Source organism: Diadema setosum, chromosome 4, assembly GCF_964275005.1.
Source record: "Diadema setosum chromosome 4, eeDiaSeto1, whole genome shotgun sequence".
Classification (NCBI taxonomy): Eukaryota; Metazoa; Echinodermata; class Echinoidea; order Diadematoida; family Diadematidae; genus Diadema; species Diadema setosum.
Window position 1 is genome coordinate 29,338,427 of NC_092688.1, and position 14,514 is coordinate 29,352,940.

Sequence of the window (14,514 nt, forward strand, 5' to 3'; positions counted from 1 at the left end):
AAACTGTAAAGAATATTCCGCAAAATTGCATCTTTTTTGTAATGAAATGTACACAGTGCTTCCACTTGTTACTGACATGTGGTGCGGGTATCATTATTCCCCCTTGCCTTCTGAAAGGGGTAAGCTAGGTACTTTTTAATTATGCCAGAGAAATGGAAACATTATTCAATAATCTCACCTCGAATGCACTTAAGCCTCTTGAGGACGGTCGTCGGTCTCTTAAGGTCCGCCAAAAACTTGTACAGGTCCACATCACTCAGTTTGTCTCCTTCCTGCAGAGATGCAAATTTATCATCCAATTACAACGCCGGCTTTCAAGCCTTCAGTTTCTTCAATACAAAGTCAACCTCACTTAGATCGAATCCAAAGGGACTGGAGAAAATTGTCTGACTTTCGCAAATTTTGACTTACTGAACATGGCATTATTTAGCAAGTCTGAATTTTTGCGAATCGGGACTCCAAAGATTTCATGAGTGGCTAAATTCGCGATCATGGTGTACAGTACCGCATGGAGAAATGTATACGTGAACGTCACATTCATAGAGGGATCACAGTCAACATTTTCATATGTCTTTAAATTCACAAACTGCACCTGACTCACAAAATTGCAAAAATCAAAAACCTTACAAAATATTTGATGTATACAGTACACAATTGAATTAATACAAGTTTATATCCACCCGGCGTGGAAGTTTTCTTTAACTGAGCCTGTATTTCGACTTGGGCGAGGTCTACTGTATAGGTGGGGTTGACTGTACAGTGTTACCATATGCCAGTTAAAAAGAGTTTGAGAGAGTGGTAGGCATTTTCTAGCCATTTCCTTGCTAAGTGAAGCTGAGGGATATACATCAACTAACTCATTAAAGGCATAGTTTGCCATTTACAGATGAAACAAAAACCCAGCATTAGTGCTTTAAAATAGTTCTGAAATATGAGTTAGGGATAGGAACAACTACTGTAAAAATTTAAATCAGTAAAATCAATGTTAAGTATTGCTAAATATACAAAATGTGAATAATAGTTACAATAAAATTGTTTCCAGACTAAAACGTACACAGTTACGTTTTATTGAGAAAAATACTGATATCTCCTTATATTTTAGGCTTCATTGCAAAAACTTTATATGGTAGGATGTTTTGTGGTACAACAGAACTATGCATATGCATCAAATGTGATATCTTGAACATTTTTTCAATCACTGCTCCTAAAGGTAAACAGGACCTTTAAGCATCCGAAGATGCCGGACAGTGATTGAAAAAAACACACACAAAAAAAAACACACAAAAAAGAGAGAAAAAGATGCGTTGCAATGACAACTGTAATGTCCTCACCTGCTTGAAGAAGCTGGAGACAGTGATGGTAACTGGGTGGAAGGACTCCAGGTTGCTGATGTCGTCCTCCACCTTGTAAAAACTCCTCCTCTCCGAGCTGTTGCGCTTGAGAGAGGACGAGGCACCGTCGCCGCGGCGAGGAAGAGAGCCGTACTGGCCCCCCTCTCCCGGGCCGCTCTTCTTTCGTCCGTGCTCCAGGCTGTTTGATTTGGCTGTTTCATGCAGAGAGCAGCAAATGCCAAACGCTCAATCATCTCTTTCACAGAAAGACCCATAGTATTACACACTCAAGGACATATAATGAGGTCATGTGCAGGGAATAATTTTCCTTCTTGAAATTGAATAGCACTTTTAGTCGATGGACATACATTTCGAACAAAATAGTGTACAAGTCTATGTAATGAAATTGCTATGCAAATAACATTTTGTATAGCACTCATACAAAAATGCATAGCAAATTGCTATGCAATACCAGGAAAATTATTCCCTGATGTGCATGCATTTGGTCTGGAATGTCAGATGCACCTTTTGCCATCAGTTACAAGAGGATTCTCTTTCATGACATTGATGAGAATCTTTTTTTTTTTTCAATTCACTAAAGGGGATAGCAAGGCGGAGACACTGGTGTACAGGGAGGTATCGGATACATGCAATGTACATTCACTGATATACACACTAGTGTACAGGGAGGTACATGTATACGCACTGGTGTACAGGGAGGTATCGGATACATGCAATGTACATTCACTGATATACACACTGGTGTACAGGGAGGTATACGCACTGGTGTACAGGGAGGTATCGGATACATGCAATGTACATTCACTGATATACACACTAGTGTACAGGGAGGTATATGCACTGGTGTACAGGGAGGTATCGGATACATGCAATGTACATTCACTGATATACACACTGGTGTACAGGGAGGTATCGGATACATGCAATGTACATTCACTGATATACACACTGGTGTACATGGAGGTATACGCACTGGTGTACAGGGAGGTATCGGATACATACAATGTACATTCACTGATATACACACTGGTGTACAGGGAGGTATCGGATACATGCAATGTACATTCACTGATATACACACTGGTGTACAGGGAGGTATACGCACTGGTGTACAGGGAGGTATCGGATACATACAATGTACATTCACTGATATACACACTGGTGTACAGGGAGGTATCGGATACATGCAATGTACATTCACTGATATACACACTGGTGTACAGGGAGGTATACGCACTGGTGTACAGGGAGGTATCGGATACATGCAATGTACATTCACTGATATACACACTGGTGTACAGGGAGGTATACGCACTGGTGTACAGGGAGGTATCGGATACATGCAATGTACTTTTTTGTACATTCACTGATATACACACTGGTGTACAGGGAGGTATACGCACTGGTGTACAGGGAGGTATCGGATACATGCAATGTACATTCACTGATATACACACTGGTGTACAGGGAGGTATACGCACTGGTGTACAGGGAGGTATCGGATACATGCAATGTACATTCACTGATATACACACTGGTGTACAGGGAGGTATCGGATACATGCAATGTACATTCACTGATATACACACTGGTGTACAGGGAGGTATACGCACTGGTGTACAGGGAGGTATCGGATACATGGAATGTACATTCACTGATATACACACTGGTGTACAGGGAGGTATCGGATACATGCAATGTACATTCACTGATATACACACTGGTGTACAGGGAGGTATCGGATACATGCAATGTACATTCACTGATATACGCACTGGTGTACAGGGAGGTATACACACTGGTGTACAGGGAGGTATCGGATACATACAATGTACATCCACTGATATACACACTGGTGTACAGGGAGGTATACGCACTGGTGTACAGGGAGGTATCGGATACATACAATGTACATCCACTGATATACACACTGGTGTACAGGGAGGTATACGCACTGGTGTACAGGGAGTATGGGATACATACAATGTACAACATTCACAATGCATCATGGACTTTCAATCTATGATAAGAAATGCCACTGACTTCTTTAAATATCTGAGTTCAAATCATATGCCTAAAATATCTATTATCATCACAACACTGTACATAAAGTCGATCACATGTCATATCAAACATTGCTTAGAAATTGTAATTACTTGTTCCAGTACAGAAACCAAACCTTCCATCACATGTAGTCTCATCCACATGTGCATATCTACATGTGTAAGGTGTAAGTCTGTATACCATAATGGCGCTATGTATGGTGAGGCTCAATAATGAGAAGAGAGTTATACTGTGTACAGTACCTGCTATCAAAATATAGTTTTGATCAGATGAATTGTACGACATAAATCCACGGCAGAGGTAGAGAAGATTTTCTGATGCAAATATCATTTCAAAGTACCTCTAACCCTGTGAACATCATTGGCAACCTCTCTACATACAATGTCAATGGTATTTTCAGATTGTGGAGCTGGGAGGGTTAAATGCGAAACCAGAGAGAGGGGGACGTGTCAGCCATACCTAGATCTGCCTCGGAGCTCCTGTCAAGACTGCTGGCTCCGTTGATGATGTTCATGAGATGGACGGCCGTCCAGGCCAGGGGCATGCGATAGGCTCCGAGCTTCTCACAGAAGTACATCGATGTGGCTCGGATCTTTTCGAGGTGCTAATGGTAGGTGAAATGCAATGGAAATTACTAGTTGTAGCCCAAACACAAAAAAAACATACTTGTAGGTGTCTGACAGAAATATGCTCTTTTTACCTCCAGTACGCTGATCCTTTCATCTATGATATCATCCTAAGATGTCACTGACGACAGAAACTACTGGCACAGATCTGGCAAACGATTTTTTTTAATATCAAGAGGCAATGAATGGATGAAAATTCTATTCATAGTTTAATTTCTTGTGCCTTGAAAAGGTGAGTGAGGTAATTAAACTCGGCAAAGTGTCAATTCAATTTGCCAATCAATGAGAGCAGGATAAGCTTTGGGGCTACTTCTGCAAAATCAAAGAACTATACAGAAGTACACATCTGCACAGCTTAAGAGTCTTCAGAAAGAATTCAACTTTCAGGATAGATATAATATACACCATTGTATGTGGCAGCAGATGAAATATTAAGCTATTATCAGTTGCGCACTGGAGTCAATCAATTACCTGTTTCCTGGTATTTCCATTGTTTAAGATTCAAATATCAATCTGTAACTCTGATCAATTGACTTCATGTTACATTAATGTATGGAAAAGGAATACAGAAAACAAACAAACAAACAAACAAACAAGCAAGCAAACAAACAAACAAACAAACAAACAAGAAACATACAGAGATGCACCCAATAAGCAAAAAATCTGGTGCCAACCAACCCCTTTAATACCTTGGGATTGTCAGACTCCTTGATGTAGGGCTCGGCACACTCCGAGATGTCCCCCTGCTGGAGCACTTTCTCCAGCTTGATGACGATGTAGACGTCGTTGGAGGGGTAGGTCAGCGAGAAGATGGCTGACCTCGCCAGGCTGGACACGTCTGGGTAACCAAGGCGACTCTTTATCATGCCCTTGATGGGGTCCGTCATCATGTCGAAGTAGAAATTCTCTGAAATCTGTGTCATATTCAAGTGAAAACAAAGTCCACGAATTAAAAAAAAAAATGAACCAATCCTTTTCAAAGTAATCATACACACCATACATGCTACAGAAACAGTGCTACCAGTTCAGGGCGCTCCAGTTACAACAAACATGGTTATAAGAAAATCTTGTCACACTGAAGTAAACAAGTCAGGTCCCAAAATCAGTTTCACTTGCAACCATGGTGCAAAATTCCCTTCGTTTATTATGAAATTTTGGTATAACGAAAGAAAACTGCCAGTCCAGAGGACTTAGGTACAGTGGGAGTTGCTTGTATAGGCCTTTTGTTTTGTATCTACAATCTGACTGCATTTGAAGGTATGTCTATTTACCTCAGTGACATGACATTTGCTCCTGTGACAATTGCTCCATTCTTATTTTTCCAAGGACTTATAGTGTAGGGTTAGGGTTGAGATAGGGTTTCAGGTTTATGTGAGGTTTAGGATTACGGTAAAGGGTTATGTTTAAGGGTAGAATCTATGTTTGGCTTAGTGTGCACATATTTCATGGGCCCAGTTGTCACAGGAGAAAATGTCATGGAGTCATGTCGCTGTACCTCATCATTATTTTCTATGTAAAAAAAAAAAAAAAAAAGATTGAAACTCACCTTCTTCTTTTCTCTTGCATCGTACAATGCCATGGAGGCAAATATGGGTTCAAATTCTGGTTCAAGTCTGGAAGGCATTAAAGAGAAAGAAATCAGATGTGTATATACGAGTAAAGCCTGGGAGTACATTTCATTTCACAGTAGGTATGGAACAGTTTGTGGTTCAATCAGAACATTGACTCAGTAAGCATGTCTGCACTTTCACCGACTTTCAACTTGTTAGAACATACACAAGACATCCCAGCACTTCAACCTCTAATAGTCTGAGGTAATGCTTATGCACAAATTGTTGTATTCATCATGTATCAACATTTTCAGTTGCTCTTGACTCTTGACTACAAAAACGTTTACTCAATTTAATAGCACAAGACCTGACTGAATGGATTCCAGAGCACAAAATTTTCACAATTTTTTTTTTTTCAAATTTGGAAATGTCTGAGTACTTTGTGTGGCATGGAACTTACATGGAAATAAAGACAGAAGAATATTTCACTCATCTAAATTGCTTCTTAACATAAACACTTGCATCCATATGCACTGAATGAGCATTTGACTTACAATCTGACACTTTGCTGACATGCATGCATTTATATGCTCTGTCGTGCTGAAATATCTAGTTCAGACACACATGTAGCCTACTTCTGACTTGTCTTTTTCCATGACAATGCATGGATTGATTACTTTTGTTCGGATAAAACCATGCTGTGACTACCCGTGATAAGTAAAACATGCAAATTCATCATGAATTTTTTTCAATTTTGTCTCCCTCTAACAAATGATATTTGTAAGATCGCAACTGCTGATCTATATTTCACAAACATGTCGGAAAAAAAAAGGAACCACGGGACTTGAACCTGTCACCTACTGCTTTCTGGGCAGCGACACTACCACCAGGCTGTCCCTGGTTGCCGGCAGTGACACGGTGAACTTGGAACAAATACCCAAGCTCTGAAATTCCGACACTGTTATGTTAAGTAGTCCAAGGCAGACAAGGCATTGATAAAAGCAAGAGAATATTAAGCAGAGGGGTGAAGGTTCAGCTGTGAATTTTCTTAAATTTTGCCTCCCTCTAACAATTTATTCATCATGACTTATTGTCTGAGTTGAAAAATTGATCACTCTGCTAGAAAATCTTACTTCAGCTGCAGGCACTTGATGAGAAATCGATATCCAAAGTGTTCGGCTGGAATGGGCGGTAGTGTCTTCCTCTCTATAGCATCATTCTGGGACAAACAAAGAACAAAGAAAGAATTGGTTGACTCCACACAAGTAGTACCAAAAGTTGGTGAGGAGAGGACAAAACAAAGTATGTTGAAAATTCTGGAAATTGACTTAGTCACATATTTCAATTTGCCTTAGTGTAGTGTAAATTTCAACCAAATCTTGAAATCAGAATGCACCCTGTTACTTAGCTTTGATGCCCCCTCCCGATGGAAAGAATGTGTTAGAATTTTGATGGCAAAACAAGACAAAGAGCAAGGCATTGTTTTGCCATACACATGTCTACATAGTTACTGGCTGCACTGAAATAGCTTGGCTTGGTTCATACGGTGAATCAACATATGTTTTGACTTATGTAAATCATTTAAAAAAATGATGGCTCTAGTAAAATAGAATTAGCATTCTGCAGTATCAGATATGAAATATTAGACAAAAACACAAAAACACTTATAGCTTTGAAAAAAAAAAACCCATTAAACTTGATTTACGAGAAAAGAAAATTGCATACAATGTAGATATGTTGTTTTGCCATCTGACAGCCAAAGTGAAGCATGAGTGTTGCTCACTGACAAAAGTGTTTAAAGTTACATTCAGAATAGAAACAAAAAGGAAGAAAAATGTGAGTGAGTGAGCACACACACACACACACAAATAATGCAAGAGGGACTCACCTCATCCGGCGGAGGGTAGAGGCTGAATATATCGGTCTCTCTGTACCTCAGCCGGACCTCCTCATTCATGCCGTCCTGTTTCTCGATGGGGATGCGATCCAGGAGCCCCGGCAGCAGGGCGTCGTTCTCGCTGCGGCTCAAATCAAACATGCTGGACGACCACGAGCTCCGGGGCGTGGAGTCGAGGTGGATCGAGGTCCTCTTCCTCTCGTTCGTGGGCTGTCCGCGAGAGGAACAAGCGAATCGAGCAGAGCGAAAATCATAAAACTAGAAAAGCACTCTGAGACCGCAGATCTCAACCATGCAGCTAACTCCCAGTTATCATACACATGTGCTGAAAATCATGCAATTTCCCATTATAGAAGCCTTTATTTACGTCATCAGCTTGAAGCTACGCAGTGCCTCCCATGAGTAAAGCATACACTTAAAGCGCATATATGCAAACCTTAAACACGCACAGCTTGACCTCTTAAGTTCATTGACCCTATCTGCAAAAAGATAAAAAAATCCTTCAAAAATCCATAAATATTCCTGGATTGCTACCAAAATTTAATCATCTGTTCCTTGTGTCATTATCAATGTTTCCTGCAAGTTTCGTTCAAAGCCGGTCCCAACTTTTTGAGTTATTTTGCAAACAGACAAACCAATGCTGATGATCACTTAACCTCCTCCTTCCTTGGTGGAAGAAGTAGATGGGAACTGATAGAGTGAATTGCTTTGGTAGTTTTTCTGTTAAATCATAAAAAATGAATTCTTCTTGATACTGAAATGAGTCATCTTCTGTATGCAGCCATGATTTTACTTGCATAGGTATCTTGAGATTTTATTGTGCACAAGATAGATCTGAAATTTAAGATTCTTCAAATTGTGCAATGGATTTTACAAATTAAATTTCCTTGCTTTGTGGATATGGCATTATAGTACGCACTGAAATGTGTACTCAGAAGGCCTATAGAAAGACTATTCATGTCGTAAATAAAATGAAATTTAATAGTGAAATTTTATGCACAAAACATCACAATAATTCCAGTGATGGCAAAGTCACATTCTAGGAAAAATGATAGTGAGGAGCCCATCATCCCCCATACCAGATGACTTATGAACATTCACTGGTTTTAATTAACTTAATGATTGATTTTAAAACAACATTGAAAGGTCTTCAACTTTCATTTGATATACTCATACAATGCAAACCCTTTCTTGGGGCACACTCTCTCTCTGTATATGCTACCACAAAGATGCCATTTCTGCCTACAGAGGTCCAGCTGGTGCCTTAACTTTACGAACAATAGCTGCATTCAAACACAGCATTTTTTTATCTTTGCATTGTGATGCAGAAATTCATTCCATTTGGTAACGTTCAAAGGCAGGAAAAAAAAAAAGAGAATTTGCCTGCAAATTAAATGTTCTGAATCTTCAGAATGCACATGGCTAAAAAATGACCAGAGTGTGACCCAGGGCACCAGAATGTGCAGACCTAACATAGCGAATTGCAAAACGGGATTAAAGAATTGATGGTTTCTTTGTGTGCCATACTCATATGCTGTGATGAGCAAATTTTCGAAAGGGTTTGACCAAGATATGCTGATTTTGGCATTGCAATGCAAATATAATTATTATTAACATATTTTATTTATTCATTTCTTTGTAAGAGTGCCAATAACAAGGAGTAATGGTTTTCACATCACGTTGCCAAAATTGATTTTCAAAAACCATTGAAATTCTAGATGTGTGTGAATGGGGCTGATGTTTCAAATCCCTGGGCAAATCCCCCACTTACCGTGGTGCATTCCTCGCTATCCTCCTCGTCGATCTCGTAGATGTGGCGGTTAGTCTTGGCCAAAGTCTGCTGCTTGATCTTCATGATGCTGCCCTGATGCGCCATGGCATACTCCTTGTACTTGCGCTCCACGACGGACCAGGCGCAGGTGTACCACTGCAGACAGTCACGCACCTGGAGCCCAACATTCTCCATGCTTACGAGAAAGAAAGAATAGTGGGGAAAAAACAGAAAGATTTAAAAAAAATGTGCTAGCTCCTTACAGTTTGTTTGAAGAGCGTTTTCCGATGACATTTGTTGTGCGTCTAACCCATCATCGTGTGAAGGCTCCTTTCAGTAGACTGGTTCTGTAATGTATTCAAATCTTATGCGTGCTTTGTTGACAAAAGTTGCCAAAAGGCTTGCCCTGCCTAGCAACATCTAAGCGAATTTCCAGCCTATGGAACTCAATGGGAGGGAGCTGGTGAATGAAAGGTTTTGTCTTCCAGGCTATAGGAAAAGAAGCACCCATAGATAGTAATACATTACAGACATGGTCCAGTGGAAAAAGAGCCCGAGTTGAATGTAGAATCTTGAATTGTGAATCTTGACTGAAGCTGGTATCACGCGTGACCAGCAGCACAGTGTCATGCACATACTTTCTCTGTCTCCTAAATGTATATCCACAATCCACAGATTCAAAAAAAATTGAATGGGAAAAACATTTGTGAAAAAAAAAAAAGATAGACATACATGTAGCCATATTTGATAAAAAGCTTGGCAAACTTCATACATCACCAAGTCAAATTTCATTAAATATCAACACAGTGGCATAAATATGTGGGTACTACCATCAATATAATTATCTAATTAGCAGTTGCGAGAAAAGATACAATATGCCAATTCAATCCATGTACTAGATTTCAGTTTCTGTTAACTTACTTTGGCAAAATGAACTAAATAACTTTAAGTCTTCACACAATGAATGCCATCCTTAGTTCTTATAGCTTTCCTTCTCTTCTCTGACATTGTGACACCTACTCAGGGCTTGGCTGGGGTGGCTTGGTGGTGCGCATCTCGCGCGACAGAGCCATGACCTTCAAGTCATCATCTGGGTATTCCAGGAGGTGGCGTAGGGGGTCGGTCTCCAGGGCCCCTTTGCTCTCGTTGACATATTCCTCATACTCCAGGGGTTCCAGGATCTCGGAGAGAGGTATCTGTAGATGGACACAACAGGACCAGGTTCGGTAATTTTTAAAGACAGCAGCCCTAGCCCTCACTAGAAAACAAAAAGGGCCTTTTAAAGGTAGGGAATCCCATTTGCATGCCTTAAATGAAGAGTTGTGTAAACACAGTGGTATGTTGAAAAGAGTATCATTTTAGAAACTCCCATAAAGTATTGAAAGTGGAAGGTTTTTTAGTACATTTTTATTGACCGTTAGATTTTGAATTGAATTTTTTTTTCGGGGCTCACCGTAAATTTCAGTACATTACTAGGCTACCTTTGCAGACCCACGCACTGCATGTGTGTCCATCATGTATATTTTGTGAATAAAGTTCATCAAAACTTACAAACATTTCTATATACATTCTTGCCACACACTCTATATGTTATTACATCAGCTCTTATACTTTTAGATTTGTGTTTATAGATAAAAAAAAATACAGAAGACTGCAACAAAAAGGCTTAAGTGTGGCTGACACACAGAACTACTGAGTAGTTGAGTTTTGTGCATTATTCAAATTGTAGATAACTGTTGACTTCCCAATTTCTAAGCAGTGGCCTAAACAAGTCCCCTGAGGTTCATATTTAATGTTTTGCTGCATTTTGGGAGTTCTGTAAAAGGTATCCCCTACCTTTAAAGGGGCTGAGATTTTTATTTTTTTATTTTTTATTTTTTATTTTTTTTTGGGGGGGGGGGGTGTGGGGTTTAGTGCTTGTGGCTGGTTGGGTTAAAGGGACTGTACAGTACTGGTTGAGGTGGGGATTCATGTTTTTAGCATTCCTAAGTGAGATAATGAGAAACCTCTTATGAAATATGAAAGAGCATATAATGTTAAGAAGGATTCAACGTTTATTTGACGAAAACTGGTTTTTGAAATTGTTCAAATAAAAGCATGTCATTTCATGGATCTAAACCTACAGGGGCCCTTTATCAATCCAGACAGCTGCTACCACTTCCAAAAACATTATTCTTTCTTTCTTTTTTTTTTTTCACTGAATGCAGGATCGTAGATAGTAGAAACTCACGGCGCCTGGGCTGAGGGAGCTGGTGAGTCTGGCCACATCTCTGGCTGAGTAGTGTGATGACACCTGCCGTCGAATGTCTGCTGCAGGCCGCGATCTGAAAAATGCAAAATCCGCACAATGGTATGAAGTTAAATTAATAGAGTCAAGCCACAATGTTTCCATACCAATCTAGAACCCAACAGCACAGTGATAGACAGGAAATATTGGATAGATGCAGTGATTACTGGTATTTGTTATCAGTGTGTTAGTGTTCTTTGGGAAAGGGTGATTGAGGATTTTTTAGTTTCACAATCTGCACTACCTTATAGCAAGGCATCTAATTGAAGGTCGAGACTACATATTTCTAGCATGTCTGATCATCAGGCAATTGTGCACTTTACGGCCCTATATCATCGCATCGGTACCTCATTCCCCGTATGCCAAGGTGATATCCCACGATAATATTATCTAGGGCCGTAAAGTGCACAATTGCCGATCATTAATATTATGGTTGATGCAGTGGAATCTAATTGTTAATGTTTAATTATTGTTAGTTACATGTGAAGACCAGTAAACGCTATAACCAACAGTTACCGTAAGTTGTCTCTCTCGATCTAATTCTAAGATCAAGAACTCTAATAACGTTAGATATCAGTGTCTCATCAGATAACACTAACATTTAACAACAGTCAACGCTCTCAAGAGTCTAGGTTCCAGTAGGATTGGGGGGTTGGGTGTCCGGACACTTATATCGCGTACTGACTTGCTTATTTTACTTTGAATACGCATTTACACACAGCTCCTCACTGACAAACAACTGTCTATGTAGTCGTAGGCACGTCAATTGTCAAACCAGACACACTTTACAGTACGTGTCCGGTCCCACAACCTGTCCGGACACCCAATATGACTGGGACGTCTGGGTTCCAATTATGCACTGGGTATACTATATTTATCAGTTATTTTTCTGAGAGGTCGGGCTGACTTGTGAACTTTCATCACATTCACCAAAGAATCATACAGAGGGAATTATTTTTTGAGGGAAGACAGGTAAATTAATTCAAGTAATGCATCCGTCATCACTATGTCTGATCTAGCTTGTGCATTATACCGCACCCTGCCTTTCGAATGAATGACACTACACAAACAAAAGGTAGTAGAGTGGCGCATATGTATGCAGCACAGCAGCAGCCCGTTGACGTTGTACACTGTCGCTGTCACAGCACTCTGCTAACCGTGTTCTAGCGCTAGCGGCTAGCGCTCCTTGCTGTATTTATACCACACGCACAGCTGCACAGCACAAGCCGCACAGCACCACTCCACCAGCCTACACAACAAACCAACGACGGTAATAACTCCAATCTGTCACTGTGGCAAAATACACCCGGAAATATGATACGAATTCAGCATGAAATGCTGTAACGATGAACCATAAAGGAAAACTACATAAATTGGGAGTAACTTTCAGAAATTGCGATGTCTGATACTGATATACTTACTTGTTAAGTTTTTGGGCGAAAGCCCTCTGACCAGAAGCCATGTTCAGTCAAATCACTTCCTGACTGATCGGGATCGGATACAGTCGACTCCGCAGATAGTGGCACGGGGTTTTGAGCTGTGAAACGTACACCGTACTCACTTACGGCCACAGAACGGACACAATAATATCCGCGGATACTTCTCCGAATAACCGAGTAAACACTGGGGGAAAACACACGTGTGCGTGCCTGTTAGGTTGGTAAGCTAAAGTCATATTAGATTTTCATTTAGTTTGGTGGCAGACAAGAGAGATTGTAGAAAATTTAGAACATACCGTTGATGTTATTTAAACGTTTGGCTGGTTTAGAGTTGGCGTGTGGTCAAAGAGTGTAAGAACTCGTTTATGAAGCCGAAGCTGTTTTCATCTGTTGTAGGCCCCTAGTGCATAACAGTCCCACACGTTCAAAAACTAGTGGGTACGTACGGTACGGGTTTATAGCTAACCGTTAGACATACAACAGCGCGTTGCCCATTTTTCGACCGCCCGTGTGTATTAACTGACGCCTGATTTCGCGCAATGAATTTGTTACTATTACGCCGATAAGAAATGCACGGATGCACATAAAGTATGTGCATATACTTACTGATCACCAACCTAAAGGATATAGATTCTACTTGCGAAATTTAGTCTTTTAGATTGAGGTTGCGGAAGCAATTTAGTGAGCATGATTCAACCTCCTGCGCCCACTGTTTGACGCCTATGCCCATTCTTTGTTGATCACCATATGATTGTGAATGGATTAGCGTGCGTGCCATGATTCTACCACGCGCAGACGAGAGCTCTGACACACTATGAGAGTGCGGTACTCAATACTGTAAAACTAAAGTGGATATTTTTGCGCGACTAATTTTTCGCACTCGGCTGGGCCAGGTGAGACAAATTTCGCAGGTTTTTAATTCTGCGGAATTGAGACATCAACTGCTGGAACATATGACAAGCAAAAATATTTGCGTGCTTTTATTTTTGCGCTAGTTTCTGGTTGCGCGAAATGCGCGAAAATTTCAACACCGTGAAAATTTCCACTTTTGCAGTATACTCCATGCTGTCTAGATAACTCTACTCAAGATTTGCTTTCACATACGCACAGATTCAACATGCATACTTTTATGCTGAACCATGGTGCATCTCGTAAATCCTGGCACGGATGGCATGGAAATATAAATAGCGCGTAAATGCAGAAGCTATCTCAGAAACTGCTCCCACCGTAGCTGTACATAGGTGTACACGCTGTACACGTTCAATACAGATAAACTGACCTAGCATTTTAGGTCTAGTAATCGCCTAAGTCGAAGGTCTTTTCAAGTCACTTTTACTGTATAGTCTATTGATTTTAATCCCTCATAAGTCAAGTTTTCTCTAAGTTGAAGCTCTTTCTTCAGTCCAAGTAGATTCAACTTAGGCAAGGACGCTGTACACGTTCAGTACAGATAAACTGACCTACATTTTAGGTCTAGTAATCGCCTAAGTCGAAGGTCTTTTCAAGTCCTCTTCATTGTATATTCTAT

General features: G+C 40.4%; 2 protein-coding genes across 2 annotated transcripts in view; both read right to left on the bottom strand.

Moving 5' to 3' along the window:
- LOC140227054 (dedicator of cytokinesis protein 7-like) overlaps nucleotides 1–13,009 on the bottom strand; it is a 60,890-nt gene extending 47,881 nt beyond the window's left edge. Inside the window, exons 1-11 of the mRNA XM_072307486.1 lie at nucleotides 12,969–13,009; nucleotides 11,491–11,584; nucleotides 10,281–10,456; nucleotides 9,261–9,456; nucleotides 7,481–7,699; nucleotides 6,726–6,811; nucleotides 5,589–5,655; nucleotides 4,732–4,956; nucleotides 3,876–4,020; nucleotides 1,332–1,543; nucleotides 179–272 (exon numbers count right to left, since the gene is read on the bottom strand). Coding sequence (XP_072163587.1) covers nucleotides 179–272; nucleotides 1,332–1,543; nucleotides 3,876–4,020; nucleotides 4,732–4,956; nucleotides 5,589–5,655; nucleotides 6,726–6,811; nucleotides 7,481–7,699; nucleotides 9,261–9,456; nucleotides 10,281–10,456; nucleotides 11,491–11,584; nucleotides 12,969–13,009 — 1,555 coding nt within the window. The remainder of the gene's footprint in view (nucleotides 1–178; nucleotides 273–1,331; nucleotides 1,544–3,875; nucleotides 4,021–4,731; nucleotides 4,957–5,588; nucleotides 5,656–6,725; nucleotides 6,812–7,480; nucleotides 7,700–9,260; nucleotides 9,457–10,280; nucleotides 10,457–11,490; nucleotides 11,585–12,968) is intronic.
- The window catches only part of LOC140227098 (uncharacterized), a 274,166-nt gene that overhangs the window by 160,745 nt on the left and 98,907 nt on the right, over nucleotides 1–14,514 (bottom strand). The gene's annotated exons all lie outside the window — the stretch shown is intronic.